Below are 22,420 nucleotides of genomic sequence, written 5' to 3' on the forward strand. Positions count from 1 at the left end.
ATACGGACCTTCTTTGCCTCCATCATCGAGGCAAAGAGCTCCGCGGAGAAGAGATGGGTCCACAGATCCCAGTGGGGGTCAATCCCCAAAAAACCCTCGCAAACGGCCGCAAATTTGGCCGCTTGCGCAATGGAGTTGGGGTTGAAGTTGTGCAGCTCCACCCCGTAGTAGTGCAGGAGCGCCCGCATGAAACGGCTCGCTGGCACTCCAAACCCCCGCTCGTGGAAGGGGATGAAAATAACCACGTACCCCGGCGGCGGAGTCGGGTCGGCCTCGCTCGGAGCCATCCACTCCGGCTGCGGCCCACCGGAGAGGGGACGGAGCAAACCATCGGCAACAAGGGCCTCCAGATCCTCCATGACGACGGTGGAGGAAGGCCACGGGTCACGCGGCGGAACGACGGTCACCTTGTCAGCCATCACCGAACGAAGGTGGTGGAGGCGGAAGGGATGAGGTGTGCGGTCTTCTTTTCCCTGGCTATTCTCTCAGGCTGCGAAAACCAAAGCAGAAGGCAAGCGCAAGTGGCAGGGTAAAGAACCACCGCCGGCCCCTCTTCTGGGTATATAAAGGCCCGGGCGAGATCTGTTAAAAACTTCGCCCGAACTCGCCGCGAAATTCAAACTCGAAGGTGAAACGCCCGTTCCTCGAACGACTCGAGCACGCGCAATGGCCGCCCACGAATCGCCCGTCCCGTCGCATTAACTCCTCGGCAGGGCAAGCGACACCTTTGGCAGGCGAAGCGGGCGTCGTTTCACCTCCTTCATGATGACCGCGTCAAAAAAGGTGCGCCACGCCATTTAAATTCATATCCTTTTCCTCTTCCTCTTTCTCTCTCTTACTTCAGGGACCGGGAAAGGGGATATTTTGAAAAGGATCCTTCTCAGCGAAGGAAACGGGCCCCCGAGCCCTCCTACTGATCAGGGGTTCGAAGGCTGGCCCCTCGGAAGGGTTCGATAGCCGCCCCAGAGCACTCGGGCTCCGAGCCCATTACTGATCAGGGGTTCGAAGGCTGGCCCCTCGGAAGGGTTCGACAGCTACCCCAGAGCACTCGGGCTCCGCGCCCTCTACTGATCAGGGGTTCGAAGGTTGGCCCCTCGGAAGGGTTCGACAGCCGCCCTAGAGCACGCAGAGTGAGGGATGACTCTGGGTACGTCCGTTACATGGCCGAGGCTCGGGCTACGCTCCCAAGGTACCCTAGGACATTTCCGAGACCAGCAGGAGCGATTTTGTAACGGAATCCCACCAGAGGGAGGCATCGAGCCCTCGGGCCCTATCGAATGGGTCCGGGTCCGGCAAATCACCTGCAGGTACTTTTGGAGCGCGCCTCTGGGCCACTAGCCGACCCTTATCGAACAGGGCACGAGCGTCCACTCGGATCACCCGTTAGCAACTCACTAGAGACACCATGTTCGGCGCCCTCCGAGGGCAACATGACGCTTCCCCCCCCCTTCCTCCTTGCGGAAAGGCGACGAAGGGGCGTATAATAAAAGTTGAGACAGTCCTTGATCGTCCTCTCGCTCCGTGCAGAGGCTCGGGGGCTGCTCTCGCAACCCGGCTACGGCCAAACCGTTGACAGCGTCAACAAACCAGCCTAAAAACTCGGAACCTGACCATGCACCCGGGCTACGACCAGGCCGCATGAGGGAACAACAAGGCCGGCCGAGGCATCACGAAAAGCATTAAGACCTCAGAGGAGTCAAACCACTCCTCAGAGGCCTCGGGGACTACACCCGGTGGGTGCGCTCGCGCGCACCCACCGGAGCAAAGTATAATCGAGAAAGGCCGGTCCCCTCACAGAGAAATGCGGCAAAGCCTCCAAGCGAGTACCAACACTCCCTTCGAGGCTCGGGGGCTACTGTCGGGTACCGTAATTAGGGGTACCCCCAACACTCCTAAACACGGCTGGTAAGCACCCTCAGCACAAACTGCAAAGACTGGTGGGCACGGTTCAGGTCAAGGCCTCGTCTACCAAGGGACACAATCTCGCCTCGCCCGAGCCCGGCCTCGGGCGGGAACAGCAGTACCGGACGAATTCACGCCTCACCCGAGGGCCTCCTCAAGCAGTGGGCGCACCCTCGGCTCGCCCGAGGCCCAGCTCGGGCAGACTTCGTCGAGAAGCAACCTTGGCCAAATCGCCTCGCAGGCGCATTCAATGCGAGGATCGCCTGACGCCTTATCCTGACACGTGCGCCTCAGTCGGCAAGGTCGAAGTGACCACATTCACTTCGCCCTTTCACTGACCGATCTGATAGGAAAACAGCGCCGCTCACCCCGCTCTGACTGCTGTGCCAGCCACCCGGGCAAGGCTGACAACAGCAAGTTCAGCCTCGGGCGCAACAGGAAGCTCCGCCTCGCTCGACCTTAGGCCTCGGCCTCGGGAGGAGGTCTCCGCCTCGCCCGACCCCAAGACTCGGCCTTAGCCTCGGCCTCGGGAGGAATCACATCCTCGCCCGACCCCGGCCTCGGCCTCAGGAGAAGTCTCCGCCTCGCCCGACCTTGGGCTCGGACCGACCGCGCCACAGAGGATACATCATTACCCTACCCCTAGCTAGCTCAGGCTACGAGGGAACAAGACCGGCGTCCCATCTGGCTCGACCCGGTAACAGGTAATGATGGCTCCCCGCGTGCGTCCATGACGATGGTGGTTCTCAGCTCTCTACGGAAGCAAGGAGACGTCAGCAGGATCCCAGCAGCACCGCCAGCTGTGCTTCTACAGGGCTCAGGCACTTCTTCGACGGCCACGTTATCGCGTACGCAGGGCTCTAGCACCTCTCCGACAGCCACGTTGGCATGTACACAGGGCTCAGGCACTTCTCTGCCAGACACGTTAGCGCATAAGCTACACCCCTCATTGTACACCTGGACCCTCTCCTTGCATCTATAAAAGGGAGGTACAGGACCTTCATGCAAAAGGGTCGCGCGGGGGGAGGAACGAGCCAAACGAACACGCTCACTCACTCTCTCTCCCACGAACGCTTGTAACCCCTACTACGAGCACCACCTGGTGCGAGATAACACGAGCCGCATTTCCCTCTTGTGTTCCATCTTGCGCCAACCCATCTGGGCAGGGGCACACAGCGATAAAATTCACTGGTCGGCCCGGTTGAGGGTCCCCTGGGGTCTGAAACGCCGACATAGCCTTAATATTAGTTTTCCTCGACCCATTTTTTCGTTCCTATGCGACTCTACACCGTTTGCGGACATCTCGAGTGGTCTGCCGACCTCGGAGCACCCATTGAAACTCTTCTCCCCGACAGGGTCCCTCATGGGAGGCGAGATATAAGGTTCTATAACGTCAGAAGCGGCTCTGTGCCATCACGGACCGTCCGGACCTGCACGTGGACCGTCTAGTGTGACACAGAGAGATGCATAAGCATCGTCAGGAGCTATACTCATAGTGTTTGGCTTCAAATTCGGAGTCAACATGTATGCACTTGGTTTATTCTGTTCCAGCATCAAAGCAGTGGCAATTTGCTGCCAGTGACAGCCGTTCGATTCCTTTAACGATGGAGAGCAGCTGACTGCAGACTGCGTGCTCCTCCTACCTTCGGAGGGCGAAGACGATCCCAATCCACGCATGTTTTTTTTTTCTAGACAAGTGCACTCGTGTACGTACATGGCCACATGGTTGTGGTCCCTCTGTTGCGCCGGTCGACATACTGTACCAGCGCACGGAACTGGCCAACCGGCGGCCGTGGCGCATCTGCTGCTCCTGGCTTTCCTCGTTTCCCTTGCCCGCTGTGAAAACTCAGCGCACGTCTGTTTGGCGCTCCTAGCTTCCTCGGCCCCGCCTCCAAAGTTGTTGGATTGCCAGGATTGGATCGCGCCCTGCTAATCATGCTCCGTGGACCAGGCCTCGCCGCGGCATCCCAGCGTGGTCACCGCCGCGTGCGCTGCGCAGCTGCGCTCCGCCGGCCCTCGCTGTGCGCACGGGCGCGGCGCAGTTAATTCAGGCGCGGCCCCGACCGCCGCGAGTCGAAGCTGCTGCAGTTGCAGCCTTGCAGGTAGGCAGGCTCCAGGCGGCCGGTCCGGCATTCATCAATCGCTCTGCCGACTGCCGCCGGATCCGATCGCGAGGGACAAAACTTGACAAGTGACGGCTCCACTGTTCACGCGAGATTCTAGAAACGCCCCTCTGAATCTCGCAAAATTCGCGGATTTTCTTCTCCGACGGAGCCGATCGTCCGAAGCCATCCCGGTTTTCGGGTGTTGAAAGCAACTGCCAACTGCTAGCTAATCGTCGCGTTACTCTACACTTCGTTTGGAGTTAAGGATAGCATTTGGCAGCTGCGGGTTACAACGGTCGTGACAGCGATCCACGGCCTACCGAATTGTGTCGATGTTCCCGATGAACCGTGCTCCGGTTTCTACACGTTTCATTTTATCCATCTTGATGTCCCGAACTATATAAAGATAGAAACTAAGCAGGCATGTCGCTGCCACTGTTCCTGATCGTGATGTGCTGTATAAACCTCAAACGAATTGGCAGATGAGCGCACGTCACGTTACCCTGTCTTCGGACCGCATAGCCATAGGGCCGGGGACGGAGCTAGTAGGATTTAGACATCGTGAGGGCCGTCCGGCAGCACCTTCGAATCTTCGATAAACGTACATATCGCACACGATTTGCTTTTCACCCACGCAGGCTCCTAATTTTCAAAAAGAAAACCAAGAAAACGTACAAGACGCTTCAGTTATAGAGAAATCACAACAACTATACATAAGCAGATAAATATAGAAAATCACCTCACCTGATTTTTAACTGGTACAATAATTGTCGGTGTTTCGAACCAGCTACGGCAGTAAGAGAGTGTTTGGTTTCTAGTGAATAATTTTTAGTCACTCTATTTTATTCCATTTCAGTCCTAAATTGCTAAATGCGAAAACTAAAATAAAGTTTTAATTTCCGTATTTATTAATTTAGGTACTAAATAAATAAAATGGTGAGACTAACAATTAGTCTCTATAAATCAAACACCTCCTGTTTGTGCGCGTTCGTGGTCCGGATGGTATGTCCAGTGGGTATGAGATTTATACTGGGTTGGGTAGAATGTCCCTATATCCAGTCTTCGGTGACTCTATCTACGACACCTTTATTGCTCAATACTTATAGTAAAGGTTACAGACGATCGAGAGGGGGAGGAGCTCACAAGTTTGTTATACGTGGTTAGACCTAACTACCTAAGGACTACGAATCTGGTGCTTTCTACTGAGCTTTGGACATCGTGGTGGTTCGCTTCTTGGATTCGGCCTCCATGGTCCTTTCAGGGTCTTCTGGTGTGGTCGTTCGTCTATACGTGTCTTTGTATGTCTCTTGGTCAACCTCCCTCTTTTTATAAGCGGTCAACCTCCTTTTTTTATAGGCTAAAGTGAGGGTCAGCTATCGATAGCTTCGTAAGGAAGGAGCTATGGGGTCGTGGTAAAACATGACATTCTATCTTGATAACTGAACTATTAGCTGAGATGTTTGGATGTTCTAAGCTAAAAGTACATAAAGCTAAATTATTAGCTGAGTTGTTTATGTATTTTAACTAAATTTTGTGGCTAACTATTAGCCATAGCGTATCCAAACAATGCGTAACTTGTATTACCGCATAACCGTTGAACTGTACGGATCGTGTGGACATAGTGGGACAAATCCAAAATTCAAAAGTAACGAACTATTATGACCGCTTGTTTTTCGTGTACACTAAAAGTCTAAAACTATTGGCTAGTATTGTGCACCATCATTGGTTTTTTCGCTAGCTCAAGTGCTCAACAATAATTCAAGCAAATTATTATTTTTGTGCTAGTAGTAAAGTTAGAATAAACCCATGCATATACCATGAGTTCCCCTTGAATTCACGAGAAGCTCGTTGAGCAAACGTGATGAAGCACGCTTGGGACTTGGGATACGCGGAAATTCACTTGTAACCACCGAAAAGGACAAGGTTGCCTCCTGAACTCCTGGTTCATGGTTGGACCATGCTTCAGTCAAGGATTGATCGAGGGCAAATTTGAGTGATTTTCCCTACTTTTACAAAAAAATATTAATCGAAAACAGAAGGGGGTTTCTACAAGATTGTCTTCGACATGTCTGCCGCTGGCCGCCTGGCCCGCTGCCGCATCCATATACCACACCCACACACACACGCCGCTCGGAATCGGAGCTTGCATCCGACCGCGAGCAAGCGGACCAAATCCTCCTCCATATTCTATCGCGTGCACGCATCTGGCCGCCTCGACCCTCGGCGGCGGCGGCGGCGACGGCGACGACGACGATGGGGCTGGAGATGGAGGCGATGGCGGGGTCGATCGGCGTGTCGGTGCCCGTGCTCCGGTTCCTGCTCTGTTTCGCGGCCACCATCCCGACGGGCCTCCTGTGGCGCGCGGTGCCCGGCGCCATGGGGCGCCACCTCTACGCGGGGCTCACTGGTGCCACGCTCTCCTACCTCTCCTTCGGGGCCACCTCCAACCTCCTCTTCGTCGTGCCCATGACGCTCGGTTACCTTGCCATGCTCCTGTTCCGCCGCCACGCCGGGCTCATCACCTTCCTCGGCGCCTTCGGCTTCCTCATCGCATGGTGAAACTCTCCCTTCCATCCTCTGTCTACAATCTCTAGCGGATTGATACCGGGGCCTAGTTTCTGGCGATTAAGAACAGCGGTCCCGTACTCGTGCGTTGAAATCTGAGTACAACCGAACACGAAGATTACATTGACTGCACTTTATTCGGATGAGAACATAGTAATTGTGGACTAAACAAGGGAGCGTGGTGGCGCCAGCAGTGGTTCTCGAGTTGTTTGATGAGTGTTTTGGACATTTGTTCTAGAGTCTTATGGTCCTGCACGAAGTAAGATTTTGAAGGGGGCAAACTGTAGTCTTGCATTAACTCCACACCAATTTGCCTCTATGCCTGCAAAGTTTACGATAGGGAAACTCTTATTGTTCCCAATGAATAGGTTCGAATAGTTTAGTCATTTTCCCTTGTGCTCTAGTTAACTACAAAATGTGGCAGTGGCTTAGAATAGAAGTTCATAATGTATGGATTGCATGTTCCAATTCAATCATATCCCCGTAGACCCTGAGTTATTTTTTTGGCAGTGACATACACTTGGAGTTCATAACTGCTGCATGGATCTACATTCAAAATTCGATTGCTCATTCAGCATCTAAACCTGCTATCATTTGACCAGTAACCCGTCATATATTGTTTTGTTTTATACACAGCCAAATATTAGACTTCTAGGTCCTGTTAACATTTGACCAGTAACCCGTCATATGTTGTTATGTTTCATATGTATCACTGGTATTACTGTATTGATGTTAACACTAAGGTGACAGTTTTGAGACTTTGAGTTGAAATTAGTGTCCTACTCCTACCAGAAAGTTGTGGAGCTCCTTTATTCATTTTTCTCTGTTTTTCTTTTACAGTTGCGTGTGATTTACACTGTATATGACTGCAAGCCGTTCTTGAGCTATCCAACCAAACAATTGTCTTTTCATGTCTAACTTGTATAGTTTCCTTTGCAGCAAGTCTTAGTTATTTGTTATTTGGGGCTGAATCTCTCTAATCTATCAGTTGTTGTGAGTTATGCGCTGGGAGTCATGTATATGGCTCTGTATCCGTTGTTTTACTCAATCGAACATGCACACGGATTACTGGAAGTAAAGTGGAACCTTATCAGCTACACTTTTTTTTAAAAGTATTTCTTCAAATCTTAAGTCACCAGGTCCAGTTTTTTGTTCTGTATGTGGGATTGATTTTGGTTTGTATGGTAAGTAAATAGTAATACCGAGATTGTATTTATGATTCATTGCAAGTAGTAGTTGTGTTTCTACGAACTTTGTTTGGCTAACCATGAATAGACTAAAGAGTAAACCTCTAATCAAATTTTAAAGCTACATCTTCTGAGGGTTTCTCTCATTCTCAAATACAGCCCGCTCCAATGAATAAGCAAACACACTGTGTATTTGAATAGTTCAATGCTGTAGTGCCTATTTGGGTGTAATAGCTAGAGATATTGTGAACACGCAAGCAACCTTGATAGGCAATGAGATGATCTTATTTTAACTTGTGCGTAAGACGGGACTGTGCATGGTAGGTGCAACAAAGTGCAACATTGCAAAAAGGTCAAGGTGCCATGAAAAATGCAGGAGCATGATGCATCAGTGTGAGAGAATCACCACCCTATGCCAGCCATATTTCAGTTTGAAATAATTCAAAATTTTTAAATTATCATCCAAATATCCAGGAAAAAGGGTGGCCTTTTTTGGTATGCTTTAATGATATTATCATTTTTTACATGAATAATTCAAAGACACGGCCAATTTGCTAAATTATTCTATTCTCATGTTCTATTAATTCGGATTGGACACATTAATTCAACATAAACTTTTTCATAACTAAAAACAATCTTAGGATTATACTGTTGCTATTTTATACATTGAATGAAGTACTTCTCAGTGTTCTTATGGCGTCGCCTAGGCGTCGCCTAGGCGACGCCTAGGCGTCCAGGCGCCCGGGCAAAACTGGTCGCCTTGCTCGCCATTCCCGCCTAGGCGTCGCCTAGGCGCCGCCTAGGCGCTAAGGCGCCTGTCTGATCCACTTGCTCGCCTAGGCGCCTTAAGAACACTGGTACTTCTTGTAACCTGATTAATCCAAACCCACCTGTAGTTATACTGTAGGGCCTTCACTGTTGTATACCACCCACATCCAGTGAAGCCTAAATATTTGAGCACAGGTGAATCCTAGTTTCATTCTCATCAATTGACACTCCCTTTAGGGCCTCCCCTTGTTCTGTCATGCAACCTCTTGCAAAAACTGCACTTCACCAACATATTCGATTTACCTGGAACATCAATTTGATATTTAGGCTGAAATCTGGTTAGAAGTGTAAACCAGGAGAGGGTAAAAAATCAGAAGAAAGCCGCTGACAAAACATTCTGAGAAGTGAGAAATCAGTCATTTTAGCCCCTTTCTATGATAATATTGAAACTTCCAACATATGTAATAATTATGTGAAAGTTGCATCTAATACACTACTTTTTTTTGGGTGAGGTTATACTGGTTGAATTATTTTCCACATGTGGTGAATACTATTGTACCCTATTAGTGGCCAACTTTTGCAATAAGTTTCGTATTATCCTACTACGCTCCAAAACAATGGCAAGGCAATTTGTCAGGTCCTCATAGCTCATGCATTCTAGCCACATTAACCTTTATGTAAATAAGACAAAAATCCTGTTTATATGGCAACAACATCTCTAATGACTTAACTTGTGTCACACTGGGACCAGATAGTGATTATCTGTAATTGAAATTGAGACATTTAGAATGCCAATTGAACATCTTTTGTGCTTTCCCTAAAATGTGTAGCTGTCCTCTTTTTGATCTCTGTATGTGCACCTTAGGAATTAGGCCAACCTACCCCACTATCTGTTTCTAGAATTGAGAGCATGGGTATGAATATATTCTTTTTGTTATCCAACCTTTGCATTGGCATGTTTTACTTGCATGGGTTTAGTATATAGTAATATTGTATACTTTTGATTAGTCCCCATATTGTGTTTGCTACTGTGCCTTAAATCCCATCTGTCATGCGAAATTTTGAAAATCAAGGAAAATCATTCAGCTGTTGTTGGAAATATAAGAAAGTGTGACCTTGAATTCGAAAGGGCTTCTTGTTTGGGCACATTTGGTTTCAAGCTTAGATCTTACTAAGTAAAATATTGACCATGATATAGTAGTTGGGGCTCTTCTAATTTAGATAGCGTTTGAAACAGAAGTTTGACCATACTTTTTTGATGGTCAGTATTGACCATATTGCATAATAATAATTAATTAAAATATTGTAAGGCCTGACATTTTTTGCTCTTATTACTAGTCATGTGTACTACATGAGCGGGGATGCGTGGAAGGAGGGAGGCATTGATGCAACTGGTATGTCTACTACTATTTGTACAGTTAGATTAGTGTTTGCTGTGCAGTTTTCTGGAGCATTGCTGATGCAAATATGGAATAATGCACACAAAAAAATAATGGATTTCAACCCCCTGAGAAAATTCCTTATTTGACACTGAGAAAATCTTTCCTTAAATGTCACTGACTTTATTTTTGGTTCACAATTCGACACTTTGTTGATTTCTGTTAGTGCTTTCTGTTAGATTAATCACAGAAGCTGTAGGCGTGATAGCCTAGTGGTGAAGGCGGCAGTGCCCTTTCACCTGATCGGGGGTTCGACTCTCGGTTTCGCACCAAAAATAATCCCCTTGCTGTGCCCCACACGCTCTGGCGTACGATCCACGCTCCCCTGGGCTGTGATGCGCTACTGCGGTCCCCTGGGCCGTGATGCGAGAGATTCAGCCCGTGATGCGAAGGGGGGCCCAGGGTTCGGGGGTTTTCTTGGCTGGGACCAGTGGTTCAGGTCTTTCTACTATGAAAACCGGGAGGGCAGTCATTCCCTCCCCGACCGAGTTTTTTAGATTAATCACAGAAGGACGAAAATGCCCTTGCCCAAAAACATGGATGGAACATATCCCAGTTCGGTTTCCTGAAGAAACGCTCTGTCGCCTTCTCTATCCCACCCCTTCCATTGTTCGAAGGCATACGATACATCAGAGGGGTCCGGCGGCGGCAACCCTTGCGGCATGGCCTTTTAGGGCAGACAGAGGCCCATGACTGGCTGTGAGTAGAGCGTCTTGGCCAGGGATTTCTTGGCCAAACTGAAGCGTGCGACTATGCGAGTACCCTGGGAGATAAATTGAAGCCTGCACGTGCTGGTATGTGTGTGTTAGTGTGTTGTTTAATTGTTCAACGCATTTTGCTAATAAGGCACACAAATGCAAGCCTGCACGTGCTGGTATGTGTGTGTAAGTGTGTTGTTTAATTGATCAACGCATTTTGCTAATAAGGCACACAAATGCAAGGTCAGCAAGGATGTGAGAGTTAATTGATATATGGCATGGTGTGCCATTGCACAGTTCCGTTCAATGGTCAATTATGCAGGTGGCGGATGAGAAAATCGTCTCGACTACAGATGCATGACAAGGACGAAAATTAGTGGATAGTATCATGTACTTTGAAACTGTTAAAGTGGACGTACTAACCAGTTTAACCCAAAAGCTTAAGCTGATGGAAGAAGTTAGCCATCCACTTATACACTTCAACACCCTCACTCACGTGCAATCAGAAAGGACGCAAATGAAGCCAGAGAGAAAGGCGCAAACGTGGAAATAAATGGATGGGGACACAAATAAAGTCTATGTCGGGATTTGAACTCGAGACCTCTGACTTTTATACCATGTTAGAGTGGACCAGTTCAAACCAAAAGCTTAAGCTGATGAAAGAAGGTAGCCAACCCACATATACACTTCAACAGAAACCATATTATCCAAATACATCACAAAATTATTTGACTAAAAGAATGATGCTGCCCCAATAAATTATCATAAAAAACATAGAATACAACAAATCTACCATAACCTGCTGCTGCGAAAGCTCCTGATCTGCTGCACAACCACATCATGGGCAAAATGGTAATTTCCACTGGCTGTTGACAGTGTTAGAAGCCAAAACTAATGATAGCTTCAAATTAGGAAGCACAAATAAAGTCAGTGTCAAATAAGGGAAGATTCATCTTTTAGGGTCAAATAGGGAACTAAGTCATCTTTCAGTGTGAAATGAGGAACCAAGTTAATCATGGATTTCAATTCATTTCCTTGTATTGTGCCAATGATAGCTAACAGTGTTGCGTCAGGATTTTTGTTACCACCAGATAGTTGAGAGCAGTGATCATTTTTGTAAGAGGCAAAGACAAGCAATATTTCATACTGCTCATTTTCTAGAAGCGTAGGCATAGTGCTAAAATAATGCCTATCTAGAGGCGAAGGCAAGGACAGTTGTAACAAATAACTTTTTTCTCGAATACGCAGGAGAGTTGCGCATCATTTCATTAATAGGAGAAAGAAGCGAAATTTACCAGAACAAAACACACACACACACACTTCCAAAACACACACACACACTCTTCCAAAGGCATCAGGTTACATTCGTGCTGGTTATCTGAACAAACCGACCAACAACAGCGACCCAATCAATGGAAACCCCCAGATCTACATCCGATAGAGCAGAAAAACCTTCGGCACCAGCCAAGTTCCATTTCCAAAACTCCTCACTAGCCATCACAAGAGTTTTGGACAGATTAGGAGAGGCATTGTTGAATACACAATCGTTTCTGTGGCGCCACAAGGTCCAAGCCTAATAAATAACTGAATGGAAGCAAAAGCAAGCACATGTTCCTTCATGTTGGCATTTGTCAACTTGTTCTTTATGTTTGTATCTACAAAGTTTGTTTGTTGTCTTTGCTCCAAGGAAAAATAGCATACCCTGTTACATTATAGTGACCTTCCAGAATTTAATTTGTTTCAATGCAGGAGCTTTAATGGTTTTAACGCTGAAAGTCATTTCGTGCTCAATAAACTACAGTGATGGTATCTTGAAGGAAGAGGGTTTACGCGATGCTCAGAAAAAAAACCGATTGACTAAGCTTCCTTCTCTAATTGAATATTTTGGGTATTGTCTCTGTTGTGGGAGCCACTTTGCTGGACCGGTATATGAGATGAAAGATTATCTTGAATGGACTGAAAGGAAAGGAGTAAGTGTTGTTCAACAACTACCATGTATGGGTTACGCTGTCCTGACCCTCTATCTAATATTCGTTAATCTTTTGCAGATATGGGCTAGCCCAACTCCTTCGCCATTGTTACCTACTTTGCGTGCTCTAGTTCAGGCTGGTATATGCATGGGGTTATATTTATACCTGTCACCTAAATTTCCACTCTCACGGTTTAGTGAGCCCCTATATTATGAATGGGGTTTTTGGCACCGACTCTTCTATCAGTACATGTCAGGCTTTACCGCTCGTTGGAAATATTACTTTATATGGTCAATTTCAGAAGCCTCAATTATCATATCTGGTCTAGGCTTTACTGGTTGGTCGGAATCTTCTCCCCCAAAAGCCAAATGGGATCGTGCAAAAAATGTTGATGTATTAGGTGTTGAATTAGCTGGAAGTTCAGTTCAATTGCCCCTTGTGTGGAATATTCAAGTGAGCACATGGCTACGATACTGTAAGTTCCGTCTCTTGATAAAGTCCATTACATCACCCTTTGTTGGACGATAGAATGTTCCTTTTAAACATGATATGGTCTTTTTAAACTGAATTTAATCTGTCTGTATGGAAGTGGTTTAATCACCATCCCCACCAAGTCTAAAAAGCATAGTCTCAAAGGAATTGAAGAGTTTGATTTGCATCCAACTGGTATACATGATTGCCTGTACTACTATCCATGATCGCCTGCACCACTTCCATGAACAATGATTTGTGCAGCTTGGTTTGGGAGATAATATAAAAACTACTTATTTATGGACAACTGTAACTAAGTTCTGTACACCAGGAAAAATTGTGCTTCACGAGAGCCACTACTGAAACAGTGGCTTTATTCAGACTGCAGTTTATTATTCATTACATAAGACTAACTTTTATGGTTCCACAACTGTTTCAGATGTCTATGAGAGGTTAATTCAGAAAGGAAAGAAACCAGGTTTCCTTCAATTGTTGGGTACACAGACAGTCAGTGCCATCTGGCATGTGAGTTATCTAATATATATTTCTGATTTCTGATTTATTCTTTTTGGTGATTGTAGTTTGTACTTTTTTCATGTTGTAGAGTAACCGGTGTTAGTTCATTAGTTGGACCAGTAATTCCTAGTTAAGCTAAAAGATTACTTTAGGAAATTAGTATTGCTATTGTTCTGGTACCTTACGCAAGGTTATCAAGTCATCTTATTAATTACAATTAGTCACTATTAGTCAGGCTTTGCCATGGCAATCAATTATCCACTATGATTAGTCCCAATTAATCACAATTAGTCAGGCTAATCGGTGCCAAGGCGACTAAGGCAGATTAGACGTTCCGAAAACATATGCCTTAAGTGCCTTAGTATCCACCTTCCCAAGTAGAGTTCACATGTCAAAATTGTAAATTGCTCGTTACTCATTGGTCATGAACATGTTTGACTCCAATGCAGTGGTTTAGTTTGAGAAACCACCCATTCCTGATGAGGTGGTCCATCATGAGTTCATCCCATGAATGTTTGGTGGAATGACTCTATCCTTCATGCTTATATTCCATCTATACTAGTTCATTTGCTTTGTCCTAATGTCTGGCGAGGGCTTGAGGTATATCCCTCTTGACGGCCTCAGCTCCAGGAGGTTAGATTCCTGTTTTTGGTTAAATTTAGTACCATTCATGGCCGCTAATGTAATCAAAGTACAGTGGAGTGGGTGTGAGTTTAGGGGTGTGTGGCTTGTTGTGTTGTATGAGTTCTTGTCCCATTTTATTTTCTTAATATAATGATGCGCAGTTCTCCCGCGTTTTCGATGAAAAAAAGCTATTGTTAACTGGAGACATACTTATCTTGTGAGGGATGAGGTGGTGCTGTGGTGGTGGATGTGGACCAACTCATTCCATTTCACAAACCAAACAGAAAAGTGAGGGGCGAGAAGATGGGCCACCCCATTACTTTTACCAGACACCCCCTTAGGGCTAGTTTGTAGACTCAAATCCCCTCCGGGATTGGATCGGATTGAGGGGGGAATTAGTTCATTCCCCCCTCAATCGGATCCAATCCTGGAGGGGATTTGAGTCTACAAACTAGCCCATAATGTATTAACATTCTCTCTTAATGGCATTCTTATCCCACCAGCTTGTCTTGTGATTGACACTTTGCATACATTTACCCACAGTGATTTGTCCTTTTATCTGATCTACTCATTCCACAGGGACTATATCCTGGATATATCATATTCTTTGTTCAATCAGCATTGATGATAAATGGTTCACGAGGTACCTCTCTATCCATCATGGTTTTTTTAATTAACTGCTACCCTCTTACTGCTAGGTTTGCTGCGTCCAGTGGCGTAGTGGGTTAGAGCCTTAGGGGTGGGTGGGTGGGGGGCTAAAGTGCTGCATTATCTAAGGCTAAATCTAACTGCATTGAACAAACATTTAGCGAGAGAAACAGACTGCCTTGCATACATACTAGCAGTCCACCCAGCAAGTACGGGCTGGCGAGCTACCATGCGGAGACAGTGAGCAATTGAGATGGTGGAATGTCTGCTAGCCCTTGTAGCCATGCAAATTTCAGCTGCTTGGGTAGGCATGCAGTAGCTACTGCCATGACCTCTTACCTTTCTCACGGTCAGGGGGGAGGGACAGGTTGGCCTTAAGGCAGCTCTGCGGCTCTGCCAGTGGCTGCGGCTAAGCTGTTTTTCTGAGCTTGTTTTGATAAAATGACTTTTTTAACTTGTAATTTGTTTTTTCCGTTTCTTCCAATGCAGTTATATACAGATGGCAGCAAGCAGCGAGCAGTTCATTACTAAGCGGTATCCTGGCCTTTCTAAATTTTGCTTATACATTGCTGGTGCTTAACTACTCCTGCATCGGGTTCCAGGTCAGTGTCAAGCTTGTGTCAGGCTCTTATTTATTTTTTATCATGTTGGAAGTCACGGAACACGATGGTGCTTCTCTATATGAATTTTCAGCTAAGGTTATTGCATAAATTTTTTGACCTGATGTCCTCAAGGTCCTTATCTCTGAAACAATGAAGTTCCCAGAGCATCTATAGTTCCATGTATACTTTGCCATTATAGATGATGGGATGGTCGTTAGCAGAAGAGGGGTAAAAAAGAGAACATGTTAAGAAATATGGCTATTACTGTTAAATAATGATGTATTTAGTGTAGTTTTACTTTCACATGTCATGAAAAAACTCGGTACCTACTACCTCTACTAGAATGAGGAATAGATGTCGCAATTCCTTTTCGGTAACACAATGTGATACTATATGCTCATTTTTGTTCTCTGAAGGTACTGAGCTTCAAAGAAACCTTGGCATCCTACCGGAGCGTATATTATGTTGGCACAATTGTTCCCATTGTGTGTCTTCTGCTGGGCAATGTTATCAAGCCAGCAAGGAAGGCGAAGGCTCGGAAGACCGAGTGAGGAAATACTCACTCAAGTGACCTTTACATAGAAGAAAGATGGTGAAGCTTCAACGAAGATAAGGACATTCTAGTTTTCAATTTATTTATTCTGTCTTTTTGTACGGTATCAAATTTAGCATAAGGATAATGTGGTGACCCCGGTTCTCCTACCTCGGAACTCGATTGCGATTGATCAATCATTAAAACGTGACATAACCACTGGATTTTCCTTTACTTAATGACTACTCATACGTGTGTGCGAATGATTTTTTGTCCTGACGGGCCTTTTTCTATTGTGTTCCCATCTGCCTGCTGAATGTCTTCCGGACGCCTTCCCACCTGGAGCTTTTATTTTTGACTGGCAAGATCTATTCACCGTAAGTGATATCCATGGATGCATACATCAGGAGTGATGAGGATACCAAATCATCAACTTGCTCATCAGGAGTGAGGATACCAAATCATCAACTTGCTCATCAGGAGTGAGGATACCAAATCATCAACTTGCTCAGGCACGTCGCACATGCTGTGTATTTCGTCTACGAATTGACCATGCGGAAAGTCAAATTTTGCCCGTAATCTCAGTTTTCACTCCACGGTCCACGCGGCATCTTGTTCTTTTAATATGCATCCTTTTGCGGCGTGGTTTATGAGCGTCAAAATTTAAATTCAGATTGCTGTTAGAGCTTGATGGAGGGGTAAATGCACATGATCCTCTACCACCTCACTTTCCATCGTTGTTGTAGACTACTAGAACTGAGCTTCCGTGTTTTGACTCAGCCATCGCACCGCAGCTCGCTTTGAATTTGAATGCAGTTTTGGTGTGACTGTAGCTTTAGTTTTGATGTAGTGCGCATGGAGATGGAGGTGATGGGCGCTTTCCGCGTGGTCATACTACTAGGAACCGACGAGCCCGACGTCCGATTTTTATGGGTCATATAAATGGTGCAGCGCGGTATACGCCCGTGCGGCCCGGTCCAACCCAACGTGCGGCAAGGGCGGCGGCGTGGTGAGTTCTGGTGTTGACGTGACGTGGTGTTGACGCTGGACTGCTGGTGGTGGTGGCTTCATTCTTGCATGGCAGTGGCGGAGGACAAAATTTTTTTATGGCTCTACGTTGTATAATATTTAGCACATAACCAATTAAATTATAAAAATAAAATGCACAAACATATATAAAAGTAGAACATCGTCTAAAATGAGAATAAATTGTTAAGAAACATGTGCGCGGCAAAAAAATAGATAATACAATGTTATATTGATAATTTTGCTAGATAAGTCTTGTAGACCCAGACAATTGCATTTACCTATCATTGTACTTAAATGACTTCTTAATACTTAAAAGGCGAGTTATGAATTATATGATTTGTGACCATTATCACATTTCTTAATTAGGTATGGCTTGAGCTACACATAGCCACAATAGGCCCTCCGCCCCTGTTGCAGGGTAGGAACAATAGAAGGTAGAAAGTGAAAGTGAGCCCTTTATTGATGAACTACTAATATTCCGTAGATATTGGAGCACATAATTATGAATTGGAATCAGCTTTCTAAATTATGTTGTTTGGTTGCATGTGGAATTGAGATTTGGAATCATAGACATAATTCCCTAGAATTAGACTATAACTAGAAACCCCCTCTCTCTCCCAATACAAAGCCTCATCATTCGGTATTGCGTGGAATTAGACCACACAATTGCAAACTCCAATTCAGTGTTATCCAAACAATACAAACAATAGAATTGGAATTACATCTCATTTTAATACCATGCCCAATTCTATCATCTCCAATATCAACATCCAAACGAAGCCTAAAGGTATATATACAAGCCCTATCAGGATTCATGGGAGATTCCCGTTCCCACGTCCTTCACACACATGCGTCAATTCCGATTAGCAGTTATCTAATTGATCATTACATTATATCCTTTAAGGAATATTCTTAACACTTCTTCATGACCAATTATCTTCTGGAAACTTCACAGTTCTACATTGTAACCACCATCATACCTCCTTAAATAATCCTATCGAAAAAATAAACTTAGGAATTCTTTGACATATCAGAGTAAAACTCCTTCAAAACCCAATAAAAAATAAAGGAGAAAACACCGTGATAATAATTTGATATTTTATTTAGACCTATGAATAAAGCTCACAACAGTGTAGCCCTGATATGGGGGGTTGTGTAGGGGAAGACCCAGGCCATTAGATGTGCACGCAAGTAAGGCCATGAATGAAGATGAGGCGAGGAACGAGCGAAGCTGAAGGTCCATATGACAGTGTGGTGACATTGTACCTTGATCTGGATTCTTGTTTACAAATTGCTCCTGGCTTTCTCACTTCTTTGGTAGAGCGTTGATAACGTGTTACCGCAAACTGTAAAGGTATATATACAAGGCCTGTTTTAGGTAGTAGTATTGTATATTGTGTTTGTGGGAGGGCTATATGTTCCCACGTCATTGACAATTTGACATGCGGGCAACTGCAATTAGCAACAACTAATCTAACAATATCTTTATGGAATATTCTTAACAATTCTGGGCCAGGGCCTATACCAATAGGTGGACGCTGACTCGTCTGAGGTGGTTCGTCGGTGCTCGGGCGCACCAGAGCGACTTGTGTTTAAAAGGGACGTGGCAATGCATGGCGAGGCCACCAGGACCAGGCGACGCGACGCGAAGGGTTGTGGCATTGACTTGGCCACAACCGTGACAATAATCTTTTCTTTCCATCGTGCGCATGGTGCCACTCAGCGGCAAGGACTCTGAAAAAGGTCACCGAGAGCAGCAGGTACGGTGCAGCTGGGTATACCAAGTCAACCTTTTCTATCCAGATAGAGAATGTGTGGGTCAAACAGCCCAGCCGACGACGCCTTCGTCCGCACGGCCGGGTTGGACTTGGAATCGCCACTTCCAAGACTGGCTGTCTTTTCACTATTCTTCCTGTCCGGTTGCACTCACTCACGCCCGTGATCGTCAACTGTCAATGTTTGCAGCCACAGCCACTGGGCTGAGCTTGGAAGAGAAGACCCGTCCGCCTCCATGCATACTGGCCGCTTCCGATGGTCTCCTGATTGCAACGCGGTTCGCACTATGGATAGAAAACGAAACTGGATGAAATGCATATCCGAATTATCTAATATCGGAATTAGCTCAAACTAATAATATGAATAGCCATGTGCATATCTATTTCCGATATGGATACTAGATGAATACATCTGGTTTTTAAAAATATTTTTCTCTATTCAATTCAAGATCTGTATTCGATAATATCCAACAACATAAGTTTTGCAAAGGGAAAAAGCTATCATAAATCTATTTAAAAGGTTTTTATTTATAACGAGTGACCAATTATTTAATTTTATTATTACTAATTGTCTGTTTGGCAGAGCTTCGCTTCAACATTTTTAGCTTTGTTGTAGTTTTTTTCTATCAAAATGGGTCCAGCTTCATGAGCTCTAGTTTCAAAAAAAAAAAAAACTAGAAACTAGTTTCAAAAAAATATTGAAACTATAGACCAGTTTCAATAAATTTTCGAAGCTCCTCAAAGGATGGTTTAGAAACCATATTTTCATAACTCCTCACGAAGTTGCAGAAAAGTTACCTACCCGTCATTAGTTACACACGGTAACCCTTCACCCACGATCTCTTCCGTATTCCCTGTTTCTCTTGTTTTCTTCCGTAGACGATTGGCGGCGGCTCCTCCTCGAGCAGCAACCTTGGAGATGGACACAATGGAGGGAGAAGACAACAACATCCAACAGGACGCTACTCAGGAGATGGATCGAATCCTCTTGCAGCGAAGTGTTCCTATCGGTTCAGGAAATCCATCTGTCGTCGCCGTTCATGGGAAGGTCACCACCTCCATCGAAGTTGGCCAGGGCGTCGCCCACACAACCTACTCAGCCACCACCATGGGGCCTGTCCTTGGCTCAGCCACGACCGCGGGGCACAGGGTACGGAGCCAGCATCGTGGGGCCTGGTCGGGCCGCCGCCGCCACATGAACGAAGCCACCAACGTGGGGCCTGGCCGGGGCGCCGCCGGTGAGCCGCCATAGGCATTGAAACCATTTATTAATACATCTAAAAATAAATTTAGTATTAAATTAATATTATTAATGATTCATAAATATTAAGTTATTTTTAATATTTTTGTTTTAGTTTAAACCTAATATATTTATTATTATTTTAATATTTTAGTTTATTTATTTATTGGTGTAACTTATTTTATATAACTTATAATTTCATATAAATATTTATATAGATATAATATTGGTTGATTAATTGATATATTCAATTATTAAATATTTATTAATAACTACATTGTTTTTTGAGCTATTCTTGTGTATGTTGTATCCATAAGTACTTTAATCTCTACATGTGCAATAATTTTGTTATTATAAAAGTATTGATAAAATTATGTGGCTATTTGTTTCGTAATATTTTTATTTTAATTTTTTCACTTGAAACATTACTTTATTAAATATTATTTATTATAGTTTAGTTTACTTTGATACACTTTGGTTAAAGATAAATTTAGTAGTAAATTATTCATTCATGTATGATAAATTTAACAATATACACTTTAAGAAACTTAAATCTGAGATATTTATTTTAAAGTCACTGATATGATCCTTCTTGTCGTGTCACTGACTTGGGCGTGACAACTATTGCATCATCCTCCCTAGCATGGTAGGGGGAATAGGGAGCCGCACGTGGACCTCTCTTTCTTCTCTCTGGGTCGCACCACTTAGCTTCTGCGTGACAACTATTTTAAAGTCACTGATAAACGGAGTAGTTTTGAAAAACAATAATAGTATATATATATATATATATATATAGTATTTAGAGCCCTGGGCTCTATTTAACTACAGGAAGCCCTGACCAGGTGTGCAGACCGCACCGGAGCCCTGAGCTTATTGTACCTACCTGTGCTTACGCTAAATTATAATACGAGTTATGCTGATGTGTGTATCAGTTTATGCAAATATAGTCTGCGCATATTACGTGAATCGGGCCCACGCCGTCACTATAAAAACACCCCCACGCCGCCAGAGATTAGGTTTTAGCGGCGGCGGCGGTTCCCTCGGGCGTGCGAGGAGGCGCCCGTGAGCAGGAGAGCCCCGGCCGCCGCGGCGCTCTCCAGCCGGCGGGTTGGCGGTCGTGGAGGGGGCGCGAGGAGGAGCCTCAGCGTCCGCGGCGGTACAGCTTCAGGAGGCACCGGTCGGGCGCGGCGGATTGGGCGGCGGTGGTGCTGTTCATGGTGCTTGCGGTCGTGGTGCTGCTGGGCGCCGTGGCCGTCCTTGTGGTGGTGGTGCTGCTGCAGCCCCGCGTGTCGTACGTGGCGGTGCGGGCGGGCTGGCGGTGCTCTGCGCCTACCCGTTCCGCGTGCCCGCCAGGGGCGTCCTCCCGCTGGCGTACGTGGCGCGCGCAGGGCGCCCCGCTGGGCGACGCCGGCAGCGCCGCCATGGAGGCCGCGCTCCGCGACGGCGTGGTGCCGTTCCGGGTGGATGGGGAGGCCCGGACGCGATGGAAGGTCGCGGGGATCATCGGCGTCGACCAGTGGAGCGCGATCGGAGCGCGATTTTGACGTCGTAATTTAGGCCACATTCGTTGTTACGAAATAGATTGATGATGTACGATAAAATTTGTACCCATTTACGTTGTTTGGTTCACGTTTTACGCTGAAATTTGACCAAGCCAAAATCCGTGCACGATCGAACGTGATCAATCTACGCTGTTTTAGCTAATATAGGATTTACGCTAAATTTCGTATTCATTTACGATGTTTTAGCTCAAGTTTTACGCCGGAATCTGCCCTAGCCAGAACCCGCGCACGATTGGGTGCACGCGATTTTCACGCCGTAATTTTGGGCTTCGTTTGCTGTTACAAAACAGATATATGATCTACGCTAAATTTCGTACTCATTTACGATGTTTTAGATCACGTTTTACGCTGGAATCCGCCCGAGCAGAACCCGCGAACTGCGGCTGTAAATTAAAATTTATTTCCTTCTATTAATGCTCATCGAACAGTAACTGTCCCTTTATTTACGCGATTATACATCACGTCTTTCCTTATATCAAATTGGTCAAGATTTATATAATGCATGGTTTATACTATCATGTTACACATCGTTATGCAGTCGTAAACGGTGTGCACATGGTAATATTCGTTTCCGTGAGTCAAGGTACAAAATATCCCTTCTATGCATGATTTATGCACATTATTTCATATATTTATGTGTGCGTATTTGTTTTCTCCCGTAACTGCGCCTTTATTTACGCGCACGAAGAGCACGTCTTTCCTTATCTCAAAACCGGTGGGAGATTTTAAATGTTTGCATGGTTTACGCTATCATGTATCACAGCGTTATGCAATCGTAACATGCAAG

The 22,420-nt window shown here is 45.6% G+C and overlaps 1 protein-coding gene across 1 annotated transcript; it reads left to right on the forward strand.

Moving 5' to 3' along the window:
• Positions 1 to 6,142: 6,142 nt before the first annotated feature.
• Positions 6,143 to 16,261, forward strand: LOC103627540 (lysophospholipid acyltransferase 1). Its single transcript, NM_001320891.1, has 8 exons — positions 6,143 to 6,562; positions 9,866 to 9,921; positions 12,414 to 12,634; positions 12,713 to 13,109; positions 13,545 to 13,630; positions 14,825 to 14,888; positions 15,383 to 15,495; positions 15,912 to 16,261. Exons 1-8 carry the CDS (start codon positions 6,261 to 6,263, stop codon positions 16,044 to 16,046), a joined length of 1,374 nt encoding a protein of 457 aa, NP_001307820.1. The 5' UTR covers positions 6,143 to 6,260; the 3' UTR covers positions 16,047 to 16,261.
• Positions 16,262 to 22,420: the final 6,159 nt, after the last annotated feature.

The sequence above is a fragment of the Zea mays genome, chromosome 5 (assembly GCF_902167145.1).
Source record: "Zea mays cultivar B73 chromosome 5, Zm-B73-REFERENCE-NAM-5.0, whole genome shotgun sequence".
NCBI classification, from domain to species: Eukaryota; Viridiplantae; Streptophyta; class Magnoliopsida; order Poales; family Poaceae; genus Zea; species Zea mays.